Raw genomic sequence first — 15155 nt, forward strand, 5'->3', positions numbered from 1 at the left:
ATTTTACAAGGACAGTCACCAGTCCTACATATATGAATATGATGACAGTAGAATAATGGGGTGACATAATGCATTTTAATTTTTTTCTTGTTAACCTCAATTTTTGTATTCCATATGTTAACAACTACAAGAAAAACACAATTTGTATCAAATACATCCAAAATTAGACATATGACACTGACGTTTATTGATATTTTATGAAAAAAAATTGTATTTTAGAAAAAGGTCGATGACCTTTTGACCTCTAGGGACGTTAATAATTTTATTTAAACTGCATATGATTAAGAAACATATATGCTACACATTGATACCAAAATAACATTGATGGTATTTTTAATTCACAGGTTATGGGCATAAATGTTACCCCTCCCCCTAAAAAAGTATTGACCATAAAACACTAACGACCATTACAGATGACGCGAGTACATACAATGCATCCCTATATTTTTCTTGCTAACATCAATTTTTTCGTTTTATATGCCCGTAGGAACAAAATGATACCAAGGAAGTTTAACTGTGTGGGGGCTGTCTCTTATAAAGTTTAACTGTGGGGGGGGGGGGTGGTGCACAGTGACCCCTCCAGCCCATGGCCTATACCTTTTTATGTTGGATATGCAGCATTCCAGAACACACTTGCTGCGCGTACGTACACAGCCGAGCAGATGGTATTTGCTCAATTTGGTTATCGTATGGTGATTCTTGAGCGAGAGATTGTAGATATTTTGAAAGATCTGCATACGGCGCAAACTCCAATACCAAGGCGACCGGATCTATACACAAAACCCAATATAAATAAATTAACAGAAATTTAACTACATAACATATTAACAACAATAGTACGGTTATTTACCTATGACACATGATTATTTTCCACATCCTCCGAGTTACCAAAGATTGAGACTTTATTTTCTGTATATTTAGTTTTTTTTATAAATAATAATAATAATAATAATAATAATAATAATAATAATAATAATAATAATAATAATAATAATAATAAAATAATAATATAGTAATAACCTAGACAACTATCTAATTGCTTCAGGTAATAATAATAATTCATTACATAAATAACTAACAACAATCTTTCAATATCTATACATACCCCTGATGCTTGTGAAGCCAAGTAATCGGATAATGTTTTCATGCCTTGGCAACAGTCTGATCATCTTTATTTCGCGTAACATTCTTTCCTTTTCCTTGAAACTATGATCCTCTAAGAAAATAAAGTTGGAATATTGTTTGAACATAATCCGATGTATTAATTAATTGTGCTCCACCATTAACAATCCAACAAAGTCAAATGAATAAAAAATAAATAACAATTAACAGTTCTATCTTCATCAATAAAATAATAAATGCCAAAGTAATTCGTGAAAGCTTGAATTTAGGTTTAACACACTATATTATGTTCAGCCACTTGGTCCAGCTTTTTAAACTAACTTTAAAGTGTTATTATGAAGATGAAAGTGGACGTAGTCCTATAGTCTGTCTCATTAGATTTAAACCGAGAATTATGTGATTGGAAACCCAAAAGATAAGGAATTAGAAGGCAATCATCTTACCTTTTACAGTCTTGATTGCGACGTCTGTCAAACCAAGGCAGGGAACTTTACCTCTATACACAAGGGAGTGGTTTCCTTTAAGGATTACGTCATCTTTACGTAATTCGTCTGGATGAATCTCATTTGCTGTATTGATTTCTATAAAAAAATATTATTAATGAAAATAAATTGTTCAAACTATTTCCAGAATTGTAAAAAATTATAAGCAATGAATTTCTGAATTCCAATTCACGTTAACAAATTAATTAGAAAATGATATTAAATGAAAATTTAATAATGCACCTTCTTTCATCCTTTATTCAATTTCTCCGCCTTATAGTTATACTAAAAACAAAATAAAAGTTGATTGACATTTCAGGTAGATTGTTGATATTCAAACGTTTTACTATGAAAACCGTTAGACTACCCGAACTACCCTGTGGTCAATAACAAGGAGATAAAAATATACATTTGTTTGACACAGAAATTATTTCTTTAACAAAGTATAATTGTATTACGCTAGTCAGATATAACAGGAGTGCATACCTCCGCCATGAGTGGGGCGTTTATGGGCGAATCAGTTATCTCTTATGGGATAAGATTCTGACAATTTTGAATCTTGTCCAGGGATATTTCCCAACTGAAATTTAATCTCTTTTTTCGATTAATATGTACGACCCCACTAGATTGAATAATGTTCCATTCATTAGTTTTTGCGTAGTCCTGCGAACATAAATACAGCCAGCCAGACAAACAAACAGATGAACATATAACCTCCTCGCAGGAGGTAATAAATACCTTGCATGATTACTCCTTGTGAAAATGGTACAGTGTACACGTCTTCCACTAACTCCTTCTTTGTATTTGCGGCACCTGGCAGGTAGGGCATATATTCAGGCGGAGGGTAAAGTGAAGTGGCATATGGATTAGGTTGTACCTAAACAAAGAACACATTTCGTATCATGGGAATGTTTTGTATTAAATTGAAGCATTTGTTAAATACATAAATTAATATAATCATGATGTTTAATCAATATCTTACATTGGTGTAGGCTGGGATTTCATGTCCAGTGTTATCTTCAAACGTTTGAGGCTGAAATAGCAATAAACGATAGTTTAAAAAAAGTAAGAATCATAATAATTAGAGCACACTCCGAGACTGTATACCTCTGCCCTCATCAAAATTTCCACACATCTGTTTCTTTAAAAAAAAAAAATATAACATAATCTCAACCTCAACAAGGATTCGAACATGGGACCAGTCGCTTACAAGTCAAACTTCATAACACGAAAGCGTTTTTAGTTATGTTTGGTACCATTGGGATCCTTCAATCATTGTTTCTTTGACCATGACAAACCATTCTAGAAAGTTTCATTTAATAAGTCCACTGATTGTTTTTATGATTCTTGGGTCTGGGAGGTACCATTTTAAGAGGCTTCCAAATGCACACACTACTCCGGAACGTCACCAAAATTACATACTTTTTATTTGGCCATGACCAACCATTCCCAAGAGGGTTTCAGATGCACTTATCATCCTTTTAGATATATAGGCCCGAGAAGTTCCCTTTAAATGGTCCTCATATCCATACCTTAATCCACCTCATCACCTACATTAATTTAATCATTTCTTTCTTGGAAAATAACAAACCATATTAAAAAGTTTCATTCACGTCTATTGATAAGTTTTAGAGATATTCAGGTCTGGGACATTAGCACTAATAGAATTCTCAAATTCACACCCAAATCTGGATCGTCATCAAAATTTAATTTTTTCTTACTTGTAATAACTCTTCCAAAAGGTTTAATTCAGAGATAGTTTTTTGAGGTATCTGGTCTGGGACGTTTCTCTTTAAATGGTACTCAATCCTCATATAAACACCATCGTCATCAACATAAAATTATTTCTTCCTTGGACCATGCCAAATCATTTTGAAACGTTTCATTCACACCTGCTGAGTTTTTAAGATATTTAGGGCTGGAAATTTAGCGCTTAAAAATAACCAAAAAATGTACAGCCAAATATACATAAAGAAAATGATATTTCCCTTGTAACTTGCTTAACTCTTCCAGAAAGATTCCTACAGATCAGTAGATCAGTTTCTGAAATATCTAGTGTGGGGTGTTATTCTTTAAATGGTCTTCACGTCCACTCCCCACTCCGGATCCTCAGAAAAATAAAAGGAACCTTCCAGTCAATTAATGAAATCAGCTGTTAAAATATGACGTATGTGGCCTAAAACTATAGGCTGGGGGTTGTTAATAAACACACAAATATACAAACAAAATCTTACAAAAATATAACCTCCTTAAGGATGAAATAATAATAACAACATATTTCTGTTATGTTAGTATCTGTATGTATTTGTTACATGGACTGTCAAAGACTAAAGGTATATATATATATATATATACAGCTATATTATATATATATATATACATATATGTGTGTGTTAGTATTATGTAACCATATTACATACAGTGATTTACTTAATATTTACCTACATCAGTGATTTTATAATATGCTAATGTTCATTATCACTTTCTTCATCACTGTCACTGTCTGATGAATCAGAAACACTAGAAAACAATGGAATGTTGTTGCAGGAACTCCCTTCCGCTTCGCAGTTACACATCTCAGTACACTGAATATATAATTTTATTTAAAATCATAGGCCCGGCCACAAGTAAAAAATATGAACTGTTAAGAAATGTGTAAAGCAATATAAACTTACGTTCTGTCGTTTAGTTTTTGCTTTGAACAGAACTACAACAAGAAGCAAAGCCAGGATCACAAACACTACACCACCCCCAGCAATGCCACCTATGTGTCCAATACTCAGTGACAGGGAATCAATGTGAATTGATACAAAATCGGTTTTTGTGTTATTAATAACATCCGTCGCTCGAATCCAAAATGTAATGATTTCTTCTCCATTATTCACTTGGTAGACAAACATTTCCTCCTGGAAAAAACTCCATAATTTCAGTACATTTAGAATTGTTACAAAGATCCACGGTAGCCAGTTTACTTTTGATTTTCTTGGTACTGACCTGTTTACTATAATTAAAAAATTATATTTACTTTTGATCACTATTCAAATAGCTAACATCGCAATAAAAATAATTACCTAGATCTATATACACAATCACATAATCTGTGTGCATTTTACACAAATTTATTATTTTAGCACTATTATTATTAACATTCCATGAGGAAATGAATACAGTATTAGTAATATTAATACATTATAGTAGCAGTAGTAGTAGAAGTAGTGGAGGTGGTGGTGGTGGTAGTAGTAGTAACTGTTTTATGACAAATTTAACGGTGAACCCAATGGTACCAGATCATTTGGTAAAGCCATCCAGTTTGGCTGAAGTCCATCTTTAGCCACTCCAACTTCAAACTTTACAATTCCAAGTCGATTATCAATGGACGATAGAGTACGCCCTGCTGGTAAAGCGTCAGAATCATAGGCTTCATTAATGACGTCATTTTCAATTTCAATAGCGTGCAACATACTTTGGTCTATGTGTAGTTGGTTAACAAAATGACCCTGCCATGACACTTCAAGCTTTCAAAATAGTAAAAAGGATGATTTATTTAATAGAAAAACATCATAATCATCTCCATCAACATCATTATCTCCAGCATCAATTTAATTACCTCCATCACCATAATCATGGTAATCCAATCAGTCATCATCACCATTATTTATCATCGTCATAATTATCAACAAAACATTATCAAGGTCGATATCACCACATCATAATTATCGTCATCTTAATAATAATAATAATAATAATCTTTTTAAATATTCATCAAACCTTACAATATTATCAACAGATTTCCATGTTATAGGTTTGTCATCAGCAATCGATATTTCACTTTGGTTATCAAAAATAAGGCAGCGTCTAGCAAGACGAATGTTGCTAGCAACGTCACTAACGGTCAACACGGCACAGTATACACCTATTTTTATAAAGACAATTCTTCAATTTTTTTTCGCAATATTGTATTATGCGATCTTAAGACTACAATATTATGCCACCAGGAGCTATATTTTTAATAATGACCAATAAAATGACAATCAAATTCTGTTTCTAAGCTGAATTTGTAAATAACATGTTTTTAAAAGATATTTTCATATATAAAATAGCTCTATCTTTAAATTATATAAAATATCATCTTAATTTATTTTTGGTTTCACTTCCTTGTGACACTCTACCGACAATTCAAAAAATACTCGATTGCAAAGTAACCGAGACCAAAAAAGTGTCGTCTTTCGTCTAGCAAACTCTAAAATAACTAATCATAATTAAATAAATTAAATTTATTCACTCAGTAAGAAACACCTTGCCAAGATACATTTCAAGCTTTGGTGACTATAAAGGTGTACCTGGAGAGGTTAGCTCAGATTCTGCCTCGTAATAATTTCCAATTTTAAAATGATGAAGACCGACACAAGTGTCATCAAAAATAAGAACGTCATTATGTTCAACCATTTTGCAAATTCTGGGGTCATAAGACGTTGCTGTCAATCCAGAAATATAGTCCACCCATGTTGACCATTTCACTTTCAGCTCACTCTGTAAATAATAGGCGTAAACAATTGGTTTAGGTTTCGTCGGTGTACAACATGTTACGCTTACTTAATGTGTATTGTTTTGTTAATATTGATTTAAAAACCACTCTAAAATATGGCTATGCATATTCCTGTATTGGATACGTAATTCAAAATTGTTTAATTTTACCATACCATTGATATAAAATACAAGAAACCGACCCAGGATTACATTTGAATATCACACTAAATTTGATTCTAAATAAATAATGTCAATTATAAGTATCTTTATTATTTAATTTCTCACCAATGTAGTGTATGGATCACCGATGTTAAGTGCATATCCAATGCAAGCCTTATCACGTGGAACATTAAGAGAGCAATGTGTTGGTGCCTCGATGTCGACAGTTATGGTCAAATTCCTCGTTACAGATTTGCCCTCGTAATACACGGGATAATCGGCTTCCCCGACTATTGAGTAATCGTAGTTGTTCAATTTCAGAAATCCTCCATTCGCTGAAGAAGCTGTTATTATCAAACTGGTAGATAAAATAGAGGTTATGATAAAATAATTTCAGACATAGAGGGGATGAATCATTCTCCAATTTAAGGATGCATTTTTCTACAATTTATTGGTAAATATTATTAGAACCTAGGTGCAGTCGGATTAATAAACTAAGCATTTGGTGTTAAATAATTAAAACATTTTCACAACCAAAGTAGAGCTCTATTACAAATTTGCTGCCAAAATCACGTATAACGTTAGCTCAATAACAGAAATAATAAACAATAATAATAAAAATAACAATGTATCTACCATTATTAGAAATCTGAAAAAGACGTACATTTCCTGTATAATAATTCAAATATCTTGAACTATAAATTTTCGAAAAACCTTAATTTTTGTCAAATTTTACCTATTACTCTAGGAGCTGAGTTACGTCACGTGTGCACTTTCGCGTGCACTCAATTCCTTTTCAAAAACAGGTGTATATTTGTGCATGGTTGAAAAAAAGTTTGGTCACACGATCTAATTTGCTCGTGAAAGATCCGCCATTTTGAATTTCAAGATCGCCGACGTGTCGTGTTAAATATGGCAATGTTTTATAACATTAGAAATGTAATTATACACTGATCAGTTTTCTCCATTACCCCTATACTTTAAAATACATACAGAGTTATTTGCAGTTTAAAAATGTCACATGATTAAAGGTCATAATTAGACAATCTTTAGATACTATCTTTTAAGGCTGAATAAAGTTTTACAATATACATATAGCAGAAAATGTACCGTTTTTAAAATATATTTCAAATTAACGGTAAAAATTGGAATGTTTTAATTTATATCACTGTATTAACATGTTAGTACGGTAACAAATATTATGGCTAAAAATAGAAATGTCGGGTTCTGGTTCTTCCAAAGGTACTAAATTTGGTCCATATGTTGCTCTTACCATACTATTTCGATTACTGCCTAGCACTGACAGAGGGGACAACATTAAGGTCACTTAATTTGCATAATTGAAAATGGCGCCTTTAGAATGAACATTTGAGATCTTCGTATTGACTAGTCATAGAGATTTAATTTTGGTGTTAAACTTGTTTAGAATATGTATATTTATATTATGCAAATTAAGTGATTTTAATTAAAAATGGCGGACCATTTGCACAAAAATTAGATCGCGTGACCAAACCTTTTTTTAACCGTGCACTGTCGTGCACCCATACACATCTGTTTTTTAAAAGAGATTGAGTGCACGCGAAAGTGCACACGTCAAGTAACTCAGCTCCTATAGTATATTTTAACGACGGTTAAAAGAATTACTGTCATATGTTCGTTGAATCTTACTTATCGTTGTTTTGAAGATTGTCCTTTAATTTTTCATATCGTGTACAAACATGTATGTCCTCATTCGGGTCGTCTTCATTGTGGTTCAAACTACAATCAATTTCTTCAGAATCCATTATTTTGCCATCTATCAGACATAAATATTACGCTACAACATTTTGTAGTTTAAGAAATTAAAAATGGAGAAACAACAAATAATACCAATTGATTCTAAAAGTGATTATTTTAAGGATAGTATTGTGCGTGTATTATATTTTCCAATTGAAAATGCATTTTGATCCTTTAAGGTTATTTTATACCATAATTATTTTAAAAAAAAAATTATTCGGGAAAATTGTGAATCTGCTATAGGCCTATGGCGAATGCCGGTTTGTTTTTAACAGGCAAAATATGAATCCATCATTTTGTATGGATTTTACTCGAGCAATGAAAACACATTCAAAGTATTTCTCTCCGCAAACAGGTAATGGCTAACCATCGTGACAGTATATAATAACCAAATAATAATAATAATACCACAACTATCACGATAACAAAAACGTTTAATTCAGGTGATACATAGGCCTACACCTTATGATTTTGTTTATAATTTTATATTTACCTTCTACATAGACATGCGCACTTGGAACTCTGAGATTGAATATATATGAAAGCAATTACAATAACGAGTGGTGTTAATTTGTCACTAACATTATTACATTTAAAATGAGTTATAGATTAACTTAGTTAAAACATAATATTGGCATAGTTATAGGCCTATGATGCAGTCATGGAATGGAAATCAAGGAAAGGGGCTAAATCATAATTAATTGTAAATCTTAGTATTCACCTCTGTAAATATACCATTTGACAACTGCTGAAGTCACGCCCACACTGAAATTTTTGACGTAATAAGGAAATGGATATTCAGTAGCCGAGAACTGAGTTTGCCAATCCACGGAAAAACTGTTTCCTTTTACGGATGAATAGATTGGTGACACTCGTGATTGCTGGCATGAAATATTGCTTGTAGAGATTCCATTGAATCCATTGTCATGTTGTAACATTATTGAACAGTTTGAAACATCTGGTGGCACAGCAACTATAAATAAAATAAATTATGGATTATGAGAACATTTTGATAACAAAAGTATTTGCCTGATTATGGATACACCAGTGCCATGTTTATTATGCCAGTCATCCTTCTTTTTATGAATTTTGTAAGAAATCTATTTACTCTTTTATTTGATCATTAATGCTTCAGATAACAAACTGGTAATTGGTCGAACACATACTGAATGTATCCACATTAGGTAAGAAATGGATTGATCTTTTACATTAGTGAAAGTTTAAGCAAATGAATGATTTTCAATACACATATTTAAAATCTAAAGTTTTCCTGATGACAGTTTAGTCATTCAAAGCTTTAGAAATAAATTTGAAAGGTTAACTCACTTTTCATGCAATTATCATCCAAAGTAAAGTCTGTGTCACAAGTGCAATTGTTGCTTGAAGAAGCACATCTACCAGGATAGCAAGATCTACTATCATTACGCCACGAACAAATTTCTATTAAAGGATGGGTAAGAAATAGTCAATAAATACAGACTCAATAATCGTACATTGTGGGGGAAATCAATTTAAATGTCAAATACTAGTACAATGTTTTGAAGTACGGTATTGTTAATACAATTCGTTTAAAAACTTCTGTCTATATTATAGAAACCTCTGAGAAAAGTGAAGCACAATTAAATGAAAATAAATATAAAATACTTACGGTCGCATCGACCATTAACTAATTCATACGCCTTTATTTCGTCATTGATGTGGTAAAGACATTTTGTGCACATAAAATTCAAAGATGAAGTACAATCTATGATTTCGCAATTATCAATTTCTACATTGCAAGCTATAAATAAAAACATATAATAAATAATTTATACTACAATAATAGGCCTAGTAAATAATTGAAAGTAATTTTACTATTAAAAATAATTATAATTGTAACAATAATAATAATAATAATAATAATAATAGTTTTAAAAATAATAATAATAGTAATAATAATAATAATAATATATACTATATAATATTCAAATAAGTGATCAAGTTACTATATTCGCATGTTGGTCCATGGTACCCTACAAAACATGTACACACATTAGGGCCTACACAGATTCCGTTGACACATCCGGGTGAACATATTGCTGCAATGACAAATTAAAAGTAAGGGAAAATAAGTAAATTTTTTTTGGTTCATTTATTGTGTATCTAGGAAAAAATAGTGCAACAACAAAATATTAAGATATTCGCCACCTCCCTATACAACCCTCAAAAACCTTACGTTCGGTACATTCATCACTGCCAATGGGCGCTTCATAACCTTCACAACAGACGGGTATTGGATAGCTAACAAGTCGTTGTGCGAGAGAATACCGAGACCGTGTTCTGTATTTTCACAGAATAAAAACAGAAAACAAACGTTTTTAATAAAATATAGAAACATTTCACATAGGCTCTGCTTGCATTTTAAGACACTAAAAATATAGATGTCTATGACCAGCAAAAAAAATGTTATTAAAAGTACATTTACTTTGTAATACAATACATTTTGCCTTAGCAAGCATACCAAATGCCTATATATAAGCCCGTGTGTATTTATGCAAAGAAATGAATGTCTCGTCGACTTCTATTTTCTATTGTGTTCTCTAAACTTAACTATAAGATTTCAGAATATAACAATATGTATGTTTATTCTTATTATTTTGCAAAAAAAATAAAAGTTTGGTCCCATATTGATTACTGAATGAAGAAAAATAAGGTGTCAGCGTACTAAGCCTCGGGATAGGGTGGCCTTTTTAACCTCTCCGGTATTTTACAAGAAGGTACTCATTTATATTCCTTGGTGGAGACAGTCAAACGAAGGCAAAGTGACTTGTCCAAGGACAAAGGCGAAATGAACGGCGAAGATCGACTCCCGACCTCAATCTTGAAAACCCGAAATGCAATCATTTTGCCAAGCGCTCCCACGTAAATTATTATATTATGTACATTGTGTGTATTATATTGTCCATACAGTATTATTTATGTTTATATATTTATAAAGGCCAGTTGGTAAGTCTCATATTAAGCCCACATGTGACAGACTGAGTCTGAATGTACTGTAAGACTAAGGTTTATTCCGTCTCAATGTGAACTCACAAAATTATGACATGAAAAAAATATATCTGGTATCTTAAGACTAGAATACAATGATACAATTGCTTACCTGTAACTGGTACACCTATCCTGCCATAACCACCCACAAGAAGTCGAGGTGCTTGACCGGTAATACGTAAGAGTGGAGTATGTTTCAAGTGTTTTCATTTCAGTTGAACATACGTTTTCCCTAAACAAAATATAATTTCAGTTATTACCGTACTGTGTAACTTAGTAATTTGATGATAGGTAATAAAAAGTCGAAGACAAAGTACAAATAATACGGATAATAATAAGAGACAGAAGATAAGAACGTAGTACTGAGAACTACTTAGATGAAATATTGACTGCTTTCATCAGCAGTCGATGCTGCCATGTTCGTATTCAGAAATTGTAGTAGAAAATATATTTAACAATTAGTAATTCTTATGTTAAATTAACCAATATTTTCATTTGTATGTGTATTTATTTCACATAAAAACTATTTTTTTCTTTTATAAAATAAGAGTTTAACCCACTTTACGTATTTTCATATTTAATTACTGTACAGTTGTAGTAAATTCTGCTTTTTTACCCAGATGTGCAAATGATTGAAACTCACTATTAAGCAACTAAAAAGGGCATTATACTTGAACTGAATTATATAAGTTTTTAATTTCTTCCATTGGGTATTTTCTACATTTTTTCATTTTCTTTTAAACAGTTGTTTAAAAAAAATTAGCCCCAAAAAGTGTCAGTTTTAACGGTCATGAAGATGGCACAAAACATTCATTAATTAGGTTTGGCCTTTTTTTTTTTTTTAATGATTTTAACTTTTTTTTTTCAATACCCAACGAATAAAATACTGATGCTTTATGAAATCAATTGTTTCATGAGGCGTATAAAGTAGATTTTTTCTATGTCTTACAGGATAAAATTGAACTCATAATCCTGTTATCAGTATATAGCATCCAATCTACTCTTGCGCTAGTCTGCTTCTTTTCTTTTCTTTCTTTTTTTTTTTTTTACAATTTTTTTAATGTTCTTTGTTTATTTTTATGAAGCACAATATTCAAAAACAGACAAACCCATTTGGATTCAAACCATGAGTGGACTTCCAAAATCAGGAATAATCCGACGAATACAACCGAAACCAAATCTTGAAGCGCCTTCATCTATTCCTGTATTACCTGTTCATAAACGTAGTAGTAATTCTAAATAAGTAATAGGCCTATTATATTATAAATTTACAACGAATAAAAACATGAACATACAACCTTATTAGTCAAAATTACAATTTAAAATTTCTAAACTACAGAAGGATATACAACAACTGTGTACATAAAAATGCATAATACGCCGCTTCGTTACTGCATAAAAGCCAGTTTGTAATTGTTTGCATATTCTATGTAGGCTAAATATTCGTATTTTGTGTTTATAATTATGATCCAGTTCATCCGTTCATTCACATATGTAATTACAACAGTAACTGTCAGACTGCGTGGAATCATTAGAATCAAAGCGTGTAACAGTCTGAATGAAACGTAGTACGGTAATGATGATGATGACGATAATGATAATAATGATGATGACAACGATGATGATATAATGCCAGATAGGATTATAGTGTGTTACAAAATGGGGTTTATAAATAATACAGGAAATAACAAACATTTACCGATTCAATATTTTACTACAACTGTTCACATGACGATTAGATATACATAAGCTAGGTAAAACAGATTTTCTTTTGTTAATGTACAAGTTGAAAATGAAAAGAGAATTTTATCACATTTTCCTCCTGGTTTTGGTATTCCCCTAATTATAGATAGCATGCAGAGTATTTGGTTGACAAAAGCAAAAATATAAAGCCCAATATAAAGCAACGGATTAGGATAATTAAACTTTATGTATACGGTTGTAAGCGCATCGGACAACAAAAATGGGTTCAATGAATATAACGAAGAACTCAAATACTAACTTCCGTATAAGGATTCCAAAAAAATAAATGGCCATTTATGGTTAAATTTTAGGTTTTGATGTATCAGATAATTTCGAAACCGCAAGAGAACGCAGAAAATACACATTGTAAATGATAAATTCTGAGTAATATTAGTTAATATAATTACAAAAAAAAAATGCAATTAGTATACCGTGTATTATCTTCAAATTAAACAATATATAGGTGAGAAGGAAGATGTGTTACTGTATGTAGTTTACACATTCCGTTTTAATAAAGCTAAGCAAGTGACATGATTTTAAAATCGCGGCTATAACAATTAAAGTACAAGTAGTCAAAATTTATAGGTTAAAGTAGTAATATTTAGTTACAATAAATCATAGTTTATTCAGTTTATTTAAAGAATTATAATAAATTAGTTTTGAATGTATTTCGTTACTAAGACCAATATACGTCATTCCTTTTTTCTGAAAAGTTTAAAGTTCATTTTTTTAATGAAAATTATTCAAAGGATTTTACAGCACTTCAACATATTCATGGCATTGATGTAATGTTAATTTCAGATAAAATCTAAAGTACCAGGCACAGGTAGTTACCGATATTTTCATTTCCTTAAACTCGATATTCATTGTCATAAATTTGACTGTTGGCATCAGTACAAATATTTATCATATGTTATTATTATTGAGAGCATTGTTTTGTTGTTGTATGTTGTTCTGTCATCTTTTTTTGTAACGCAAACTGAATTCATTGTCTTGAATAAGGCCTTTCAAAATGCAAGGCCTCATTGAATACCTCAGTATCAGCATGGGCCTATCAATAATATTAATAGGTCCATGGTAAGAAGAAGACAATTAAGAAAGTTGCCGCTTAGAGGTTTTAGTGTGATGGTAATTCAAATCACAATCCATCAGTAATATCAAAACTGCATATAAGCTGTAAACATCAGTGCATTCAATATTTTGCATGTGATATTATATTTTAGATATTAACTTTCGCAATTTTCATCTGTAAGTTGGAACAAAGCGTTCCTATTGGACGGTTGTTCGAAATAAAATTAAAAAAAAAATTAGAATGCACGCAATAAACGTCACATTATCATAAATCGTTTGCGTGCCATACTCCGTGTTAAATCAAAAAGCTACTGCACACATACCCCCTACACACCCACATACACACCTGGTATACTATAGTGCGTGTGAGTCGGTGGGAATCATTGTTGTTGAATAAAACCTGATATCGTTTGCTGCTTTTTACTTATAAATGCTATGTATCCGTACATTCAAAGGTAAGAAGGAGACTTATCCTCAACTTTCATTTTCAACTTTTATAGGGACATGGTTTCTAATTTAAGTACAATGACATGCGGTATTGTTATTGCAAATTGTTCATTTAATGTATTTTGTTATGCGGATGATCTGCTTCTTGTACTGTAAGCTTAACTAAAACTGGCTTACAAAAGCTGATTAATCATGCTAATCACTAAATCACCTCTCATGGCCATAAATTCAATCCGAATAAAACAACTTTTTACTATTTTTGAAAGGAATACAATAACCCCACATCCGTGTTGGTCAATCAACAATTGTAATCTTAAGGTTTACCAATTCAGTAACGTATCTTGGTGTCGTATTAGCAAGTGATATTAAATCTTCCAAACATGTTCAAGACAGAGTCAGAAAATGTCAAAGGGCCTTTTATTCCCTTCATAATATTGGAATGTGTAGAAACGGTTCATCTTATAATGTTAAGAGTCATATTTGGAAATCCATAATGCTACCGATACTAACTTATGGATGTGAATGTTTTAACACAAATGCTAGTGCTATTAAAAACTTAGAAACTACAGAAAGTAAATTGATTAAAATTGCGATTGGTCTCCTGAAGTTCTGTAGGAACACCCCACTTTTTATATAATGTATATATATTAAAAATATATATTTTAAATAAAAAAAGTATATATATATATATATATATATAAAATCAAAACAAGATGACGCTTGGTTACAAATTCAACATTTTATTGCACTACAGGCTGTTTCATGAGGTACTTCCTCAATCATCGGGTGCTAGGCTCTGAA

The 15155-nt window shown here is 31.4% G+C and overlaps 2 protein-coding genes across 2 annotated transcripts in view; both read right to left on the reverse strand.

Annotated features, from left to right (window-relative positions):
* Positions 1-591: 591 nt before the first annotated feature.
* On the reverse strand, positions 592-8805 carry LOC117103719. Its single transcript, XM_033244323.1, has 12 exons — positions 8788-8805; positions 7959-8085; positions 6417-6648; positions 5945-6134; positions 5378-5517; positions 4889-5119; positions 4280-4510; positions 2587-2637; positions 2343-2481; positions 1566-1703; positions 1106-1216; positions 592-770 (listed from the first exon to the last, which is right to left on the reverse strand). The coding sequence occupies exons 2-12, from the start codon at positions 8072-8074 to the stop codon at positions 592-594; spliced, it is 1758 nt and encodes a 585-aa protein (XP_033100214.1). The 5' UTR covers positions 8075-8085; positions 8788-8805.
* LOC117103720 (fibrillin-2-like) overlaps positions 8759-15155 on the reverse strand; it is a 7885-nt gene continuing 1488 nt past the window's right edge. Inside the window, exons 2-8 of the mRNA XM_033244324.1 lie at positions 12203-12304; positions 11206-11325; positions 10282-10385; positions 10052-10144; positions 9715-9846; positions 9393-9506; positions 8759-9039 (exon numbers count right to left, since the gene is read on the reverse strand). Coding sequence (XP_033100215.1) covers positions 8777-9039; positions 9393-9506; positions 9715-9846; positions 10052-10144; positions 10282-10385; positions 11206-11303 — 804 coding nt within the window. The 5' untranslated portion in view covers positions 11304-11325; positions 12203-12304 and the 3' untranslated portion in view covers positions 8759-8776. The remainder of the gene's footprint in view (positions 9040-9392; positions 9507-9714; positions 9847-10051; positions 10145-10281; positions 10386-11205; positions 11326-12202; positions 12305-15155) is intronic.

This window comes from Anneissia japonica, unplaced genomic scaffold (assembly GCF_011630105.1).
Source record: "Anneissia japonica isolate Jap-2015-1 unplaced genomic scaffold, ASM1163010v1 scaffold7640_len123960_cov104, whole genome shotgun sequence".
Classification (NCBI taxonomy): Eukaryota; Metazoa; Echinodermata; class Crinoidea; order Comatulida; family Comatulidae; genus Anneissia; species Anneissia japonica.

Coding starts and splice junctions, on each gene's coding strand:
- LOC117103719 (XM_033244323.1), bottom strand. CDS start 8,074: ATGGATTCTGAAGAAATTGATTGTAGTTTGAACCACAATGAAGACGAC. Junction 6,135..6,416: donor GTGATCCATACACTACATTG/GTGAGAAATTAA, acceptor TATTATTTACAG/AGTGAGCTGAAAGTGAAATG. Junction 4,511..4,888: donor TGGCTTTACCAAATGATCTG/GTACCATTGGGT, acceptor AGTTTTTTCCAG/GAGGAAATGTTTGTCTACCA.